General features: G+C 40.8%; 1 protein-coding gene across 4 annotated transcripts in view; it reads right to left on the minus strand.

Annotated features, from left to right (window-relative positions):
• Positions 1 to 812: 812 nt before the first annotated feature.
• The window catches only part of LOC102206250 (CUGBP Elav-like family member 2), a 31,011-nt gene continuing 24,030 nt past the window's right edge, over positions 813 to 7,793 (minus strand). For 2 of the 4 annotated variants that reach the window (XM_005728105.1, XM_005728107.1), the window contains exons 8-13: positions 7,471 to 7,534; positions 4,782 to 4,919; positions 4,081 to 4,209; positions 3,795 to 3,971; positions 3,501 to 3,647; positions 813 to 2,268 (exon numbers count right to left, since the gene is read on the minus strand). In XM_005728105.1, coding sequence (XP_005728162.1) covers positions 2,141 to 2,268; positions 3,501 to 3,647; positions 3,795 to 3,971; positions 4,081 to 4,209; positions 4,782 to 4,919; positions 7,471 to 7,534 — 783 coding nt within the window. In that variant the 3' untranslated portion in view covers positions 813 to 2,140. The remainder of the gene's footprint in view (positions 2,269 to 3,500; positions 3,648 to 3,794; positions 3,972 to 4,080; positions 4,210 to 4,781; positions 4,920 to 7,470; positions 7,535 to 7,793) is intronic. The other 2 variants (XR_311600.1, XM_005728106.2) reach the window with 2 other exon arrangements.

The following is a 7,793-nucleotide window of genomic DNA, read 5'->3' on the forward strand; positions in this document are numbered from 1 at the left end:
GGGGGGGGAAGGAAGGCTCAAAATATGACCCTTAAAAAAGAAAAAGAGAAAAAAAAACAATTTAAACCAGAAAACAAAATTACAATTAAAGCAGAGGAATTTTGAACTTTTTAATTTACTAGAAATGACCCTCAAATGGTCATGCTGATCAAACAGATTTTTAGTCCTCTTTAAAAATGTAGTACACTGAAGACCCTCCCACCCCTGCCCCCCCTCCCTGCCCAAACACAGATGACATTACAACGTAATCTACAAAAAACCCAACGTTTGCCTGGGTTCTGTTAGTTAAACTTCTATAGATTCAATGGTATAAAATATAGTTAATCTAAGTGTGCATTTAAACCACAGATTGTCTATTTGTGAATCAGTTCTAAAAAAGTTGACTCATGTAGGTAGTCATTTCTCTCAACAGAGCAATGTACCTTTTATTGTGCCATCAATAGTTCAAAAACAAAAAACCCAAAAAGAAATCAAAGAAAAAGAAAAAACACTGGATATTTTTATAAATGAATTTTTCTTTTTCTTTTTTAAATAGCCTTGGTGTAAGTCTTCACGCTGCCTGCAAAATGTAGAGATCATTACAGAGCACTGAGAGGGATTTTAATGGTCAGACTTTCAAAAGTGTTGGAAAGTGGTCTGTAGCATTTTTTTAAGAAGCCAACATATTGCTAATGGCACCAAATAGCACAGCTGTGTGCCAATCCCTGTATTCAACTTTCAAGTGAGCTTTACTGAGAGAGGTAAAAAGAAAAAACATTTAAAAAAAAAAAAAAGTCCCACAAAGCTAAATTAAAAGTAAGAAATCCCACAGGTTTTTTCTTTTTAAAACATTCGCAAAAAAACCAAAACAAAAAACAGGTCACTCAAATGAACTTAACCTAGGTAAAGTTTTCACATTGATTTGCTTGACCTCTCTCCCACCCGTCACATTTCTATACAGAAAAAGCAAACGAAAACAAAAATGAATATACATGCAGAAAAATCAGGTTGAGCTAAGGTCAAGGTCAGTGGGTGGCCAGGTATTGGTCAGGCGAGCTTAGAGAGACATCACAGACAATGGTGGGATGATGTGGGCCAGGAGTTTGGCTTGGCTTTCAACATCATGAAGACATGCTAGGCTAATGATGAGCAAACAGGCATGGAGATTTGTTCTAAAAAGGAACAAACACAAAAGGAAGAGAGGAGAGAGAGAAAGAGAGAGGACAAAGAGGAGAGAAGAGAAAGTTAGGGGCACAGCACAAGAATCATTTAGCCATGAGGCACAAAAAACAAAAATAATGCCAGTCACCACATATACAGTAAGGACAACAGGGGGGAGAGGCAACCCCCCCCCCCTCTCCCAACGCACAAAAAACAAAACAATAATACACAGATTTAAGGAAGTGACACCACCAGGACATATGGCAGAGACTCCAACATGCACAAACTGTATACTTGGCACCCAAAGAGATCCATCTAGAGCCAGTCCCTTGTGGGAGACTTGGAGGATGGATGGAATGACTGGAAGAGGTTGTTAATAAAGACGCAGAGAGGTAGCCTAGCTCAACATGGCTTAGATAATGAAAGATGACAGAGAGAGAAACAGAGGGGAGGGGGTAGAAGAGAGGTGTGGTGAAGACTGGAAAATCTAGCGTAGAAAAGAGTTTCACATTGACAATGATACGGATGAGACAAACTGCACGTGAACAGCCAAACACAGGCTAAAGCTCTGGGCTCGGGGGTCCTTGTGACCTAGCTTCAGAAACAACAACTGATCCTTAGTCAACCTGTCTAGCTTGACCTGAAGGCAATGAAATGGCATGGAAACATCCGATGCTCTCCACTAAATACAGTGACACAAAATACCTCCAGCGAACACTGACTCCAGTGATAGTCATAAATAATCATATACATTAAAATACTAAATCAGACTCAAATTACATGACAAAACCGCAGGAATGAAATACAGCAAAAATGTGGAAAGATCATTGCAAACATTTTTTTTTTCTTTTTTAAGGAATAGGCCGAGTCTCCCTCTTGTGATGGGCTTCTGTCCCCTTGCCCCACTGAGTCTCTGCTGTGGTGACCTTGGCTGGAGGGTGAACTTACCCTAGCAGTGCTAGCTTTAGAGCTGGGGAGGGGGAAGGCCCCGGGGCTAGGATCAGTAGGGTTTGCTGTCGTTCTTGGAGCGTTTCAGCTGAACCTTCAGCCTCTTCATGCCAATCTGGAAACCATTCATGGCCTGGATGGCAGCTTGTGCAGACACAGGATTGTCATAGCTGACGAACCCTGAGAAAAAAGAAAAACTAAACTGAATACATTACAAAACAGCAACTTAATGCCAACATTTCATTTCCATATCACCAGGCTGACCATCACCCCCTCTCCTTGGCATCTGCCTTCCTGTAGCCAGACTCCATCTTCACCATCATGGATTGCACATGGTGAATGTAGTTCTTTTTCTGCTCTAGAAATCCACTAAAAGTTTAAGAGCCACTAACCAGAACCTCCAGCAGGTGGAGTACTGGTTCACGTGCCTCTATATCAAACGGACAGCAGAGCAAAACAAGGACTGCAGTCACTACCTGCAGTTCACAACAGGAAAGCTGGAGTCCATCCACAGGATGAGGAAGTGACTGGAGAGGTTGCAATTTTTCCCTTTAAAAGCACAAACCATGAAATAACTACCAGAAAAATCTAATTTTAGCTAAACTGAGTGTTTAGTGAACCTTCTGACAAAATGTACAAAATAATTTCCATATCAAAGTTTAAATGTGAATCATATTTGCTGCATTGGGTGTTTTCGTAATTTATACCTCAAAAGTGTATTGTGTAATTTATTTTGGTTTTAAGGGGAAATTAAACAAGATGACTCATCAGTTTTACACATATTTGGACACCATGTGGCTGGACAGGCTGCAGAGGAAAGCTGGCTCTTATTTTTCTCTCTGCCAGATAATGTCAGAGAGAAGGGTCACAACTATAAATACTGCCTTGTGAATCTGAGATGTAGAGGGCAGGAGGAGCAGCATGTCCAACAGACTGCTGTCTCAAACCTGCTCTGACAGAGAGACGGACGACCTTCTGTCCCAAAGGCCATAAAACTATTCAGCTTCCCTCAACTACAGTCAGAGTTACCTTTATTCTAGCACTTTGATAGTGAACTGCGACTTAGCCATGTTAACGTAATGCACAAAAGCATGTGCAATATTACATACTCCTCTTCAATTTTTGCACCATTTTCACTCACTGCTTTAAATTTGCATTTGAGGTGGTGTTACATCACAATACTGGTGTACTGCTTGCACTCAGTAAAACTAATGCAAATGATATTTAATACCACCTCCGGTCAGACATACATGCATGCATCTAATCCATTTACATAGAAAATACAAGTATCAACATGTTCATCTTTACAGAGCACTTAGACTCCATTTAAACTTTAAATCTGCAGTGAAACAAAGCTGCTATGCCATTAACTGATGTAACCAGGGAAACGCCAGCAGTGTCACCACACTTACCAAAGCACTTGCTCAGATTGGTCTGTTTGTCAATGAAAACTTTGGCAGAGACCACATTTCCAAAAGGCATGAACATCTGCAGAAGATCCTGGTCCCCACACTCCTGGGGCAGGTGATAGATGAACAGGTTGGCGCCCTCTGGCCCTACTCCATTTGGTAAGAAATTCAGATACTCTAGTTAGACGTGAATTCAAATGCACACAAAACATTTACTGTAAACATAAAAGTTCATTGCATTTAGGAAGAAACTTCTGAAAATTCTTATTGAGTGATGTGTGCCAGGGATCTTCTCACCTTCCTTCTGACTGCCAGCCACACTCTGCTGAAGGAGAGACTGGCTGTAGAGGGCGGGCAGGGCAGACGCTGTGTACTGCTGCATCCCTGAGTAGGCCTGGGTTAGGGCATCCATAGAGCTGGCTGCTGACCCGTTGGCAATGGAGGCTCCCAGACCCCCGTTCATGGCCCCCATACCTGTAAGAAGCAAAAGTTTAATAGTACCCATTGAGCATGGGGACCCAACATCAACATGCATCTTCCTTTTTTTGGCTTGTATCCAGTTTTTAAATGAGAAGATTCTCACCACTGACGCTGCTGGTGAGAGCGTTAAGGTTGTTGAGGCCCACAGAGGTCCCAGTGAGACCTTGCAGAGTCCCCAGAGATGCCAAGGGGTTCATGGCAGCGGCAGCACTGGACCCTGCTGTTGACCCAACTGTTGACAAATGACATAAAAAAAAAAAAAGATTCTTAAAACCTTACATCTGCCTCACATTGTTATGGTTATAGAGGAGGACATGGCAGAGATGAGGCAGTTAAAAATCTGTCTCACAGAGAGGAGCGGTCATTACCAAAGCAGCCATATGTTAAACTTAGACAGATGGAGCCAATGTATATTTACACAGATTGAAGGGAAATGGGGGCTCTCATAAAATTTTTATATGTGGGTGATTAACTCCCATAAAGTAAATGAGGAATGGCTGAGGGCTGTTAGGCAAATAGTAGATGAGGGAGATTTGCAGAGGAGAAGTGGTCCGACTGTGGACATGCACTGTACACCTCAATCAGCGAGAGAGTGAATCGTTATACCTTAGTTAATATATTATACATGAATTGGTACACAAAGAGCAGAGGTGGCGACTCAAGCAATTACAGCCAGGCCATGCCAAAACACACCCCTAACAAAACTAACTAGTCATGATGCTGCCATGGGGCTCGACTCACAGAACTGTTGTATGTATTGTACAGGCAGCATTCAAAATTCATCTCATGTTTGTGTTTAATTACCTGGACTGGCAAGAGCTCCCAGGGCACCGCTGCTGGTAGACAGAGCGCTGGTGGAAGTTGGGCTGGCAGAACTCTGAGCTGCAGCTGCAGCGGCAGCTAATGTGGCCAGGTTCTGCAGCTGAAGTGGATTCACACCCGCTGAGAGTACAAAGACATGCGAATTATCAAAGACTGAATTTTTCTGCATACAGCATAAATTTGAAAGTAGTCATGGAAGAAATACATAGATTTTAAAAGCAAAAGAACAAACAATGAATTTTTAAAGTTTAAAATAGGATGTGCTTCCATTCATTTAAAAGCTTTCCTCTATATTAAACTGCTTGGATATTGGGAAATTTACCATCACCAAATCACATTCTCAGATCTCAGAATGCAAGATGGACACGGCTGTAAAACCTCATATTTTTCTTCCATTTACCATTTTGGAGATTTAAAACCAGGATGGCTCTGACTTAGTGACAAATGTCATCCTCATACAGTGGCTACTTGTGGCCCTACCCTGTAATTGACATTTATTTAAAAAAAAACAACAAAAAAAAACAAAAAACAAAACACCTTGCTTTTTGAATGCTGGCACAATAAATTGACAAGAGAAGTCGCCCCCCACTGGTCATGAGGGAGAGTGCAAATTCAAGCCACTTAAACCTGGATCGGGAAGCTATTTTAACATTTTAAATACAGTATATTACTTTAGCATGACCAACAAAAGAAGCAGACTTGATCTATCAAATCCATCTAATTTGAATTCCAACTTGAAGATTTATCATTCGTTTTAGCACCCTATCTGTAGTTTTCAAGCTCTTCACATTGGCTTTTAATATGACCAAGGCAGAGGGATGAGCAGTTTGTCTTCAAGCAGCCGGAATAGGCTGAAAATAGCATTATTGGTAATTAGCGTGCCACTGATCTGAAAAGAGTAATGTAATTTAAGGTACTTAAAAGCATGTGGGCGAAGCGCAGCGAGACAGAGGGCTGGTGACATGAGCAGCACAGCTTGTAGGGGTGGGCGATAGAAACGATATAAATTTGGCCAACAATAGAGATTTTGACTATATCGCTCTATCACGATTGCCCATGTTGATGTCATCAAGCTGCGCCTGTTTTGGTTGAAAGCATCGCAGCGGCTACAACCATTATCATCTGCACGTCATAGACACCTCACCTCCACTACTGGAACTTCAACATTATGCACTCCATACTGTATAGTAATGCCACCGTTTTGCACATGTCTCAACTCTGTATATTTTTATATATTTTATTTATTGACCATTTAATTTATAAAATATGTGTACACACACACACACACACACACACACACACACAAAAAAAAACATTTAGTATATACATCCAGAATTATTATTATTATTATTATTTTATTTTTTTTTGCAACTATTATATATTGTACATATATTTATTAGTTTCAGATTTAGCCATTCGTATACTTTGCCTGTTTATGTTATTGTATTTTGCACAACTCTGTTGCTTGTGAAGCTCGCACACAAGAATTTCACTCGCATGTGCTGTACCAATGTACCTGCACATGTGATATGACAATAAAAAAGTGATTTGAGTGATTTGATTCAAATTATGCCCGACGACAGTCATAGCAAAGAGATGAAGCACTTTTGAAATATGGGGAAAGCCAAAAACTGCGCTTCCTCCACTTCCATAACATTGATTCATTAATGTTGAATTCTCTCGCAGCTGTTCTATTCCCATGTTGTTGCAGTATATTAATAACTAACCTTGTATTGTGGATGAATAATCTTAATTGTTCTCCTGACTGAAGTTTGGCCCGTGTATAGCATCCCGCTATGCGATTGTATTTGTCCCTGACCACCAGAATCCCTCACGTTAACTTTTATCGAGTGGAAAAAAAGTTGGCGTTCATCCTCCAGCTTCACTGTGCTAATGTTATGCTAACATAGCTGTGTCGCTAGCAATCACATAGCACAACATTATATACCAGGTAGTCCAACTTCAGTAACCCTGCAAACGCCACTCCTGTTTAGTTTTCTGTCTTCATTTATGTTGGAAGTGATAGCAGAGCTGTACGTTTTAATTAGTTTAAAAAAAAATCTCTCAGTCAGAACATGGCATGTCATGTTTATGTGGAAACTAGCGAGCTAACTTCCTGCTAACTTCTAACTCTGTTAAAATTAATAAATTCTGTTTTCATGGATGCCTGGATGTTAAACTTAATTGTTACACCCGATAAAGCAGCAACGCTGATGATTTAATTAAAGATGAAAGAATTTAGACCGTTTTTAACTCAATGTTCGTTTGACTTTGGGACCTGAAGGGATGGAGTTTTGGACCCAGATTACGCCGCAAAGCTCCTCACTACGGCAGCCATAATGCTCTGACAATCCATCAAGCCGTGCAGCTTGCCAAAGTTGTACTAAAACATTTTTTAACATAACGCCAAAATCGGTTCGTGGTGAGTAACCACAACCAGAATTCATACATAAGGCACACTCTCGATTTTTGAGAAAATTAAAGGATTTTAAGTGTGCCTTATACTGTGGAAAATACGTTATACAGAAGAAAAGAATATCGTGATATATATCTCGTTACCGCACGTGCTTCAAATTATATCGCGATATGAATTTTAGGCCATATCGCCCAGCCCTAACAGCTTGTTCTTTTTGCATTCCTACGACTCGTAAACTGATCTTCTGAAACTCACCTCCTAGCCTTTGAATACCATTGAGACTGCCTTGGTTACTGAGAGAAGTGGCCTGCTGGAGCAGCTGTCAAGATATGAAAGAAAACAAAAGTCAAATCTAGAAAACAAAATTAGATCAGACATGATAATTAATATAATTTTTTCCTAACATTATTAAATCCTCTTTAAATTTGGGGACTAAACTATTCATCCATCCATCTTCATCCGCTTTATCCGAGGCCGGGTCGCGGGGGCAGCAGCCCAAGCAAAGAGGCCCAGACCTCCCTCTCCCCAGCCACCTCCTCCAGCTTATCCGGGGGAATACCAAGGCGTTCCCAGGCCAG

Source organism: Pundamilia nyererei, unplaced genomic scaffold (genome assembly GCF_000239375.1).
Source record: "Pundamilia nyererei isolate P.nyererei 1_Seehausen unplaced genomic scaffold, PunNye1.0 scaffold00027, whole genome shotgun sequence".
Lineage (NCBI taxonomy): Eukaryota > Metazoa > Chordata > Actinopteri > Cichliformes > Cichlidae > Pundamilia > Pundamilia nyererei.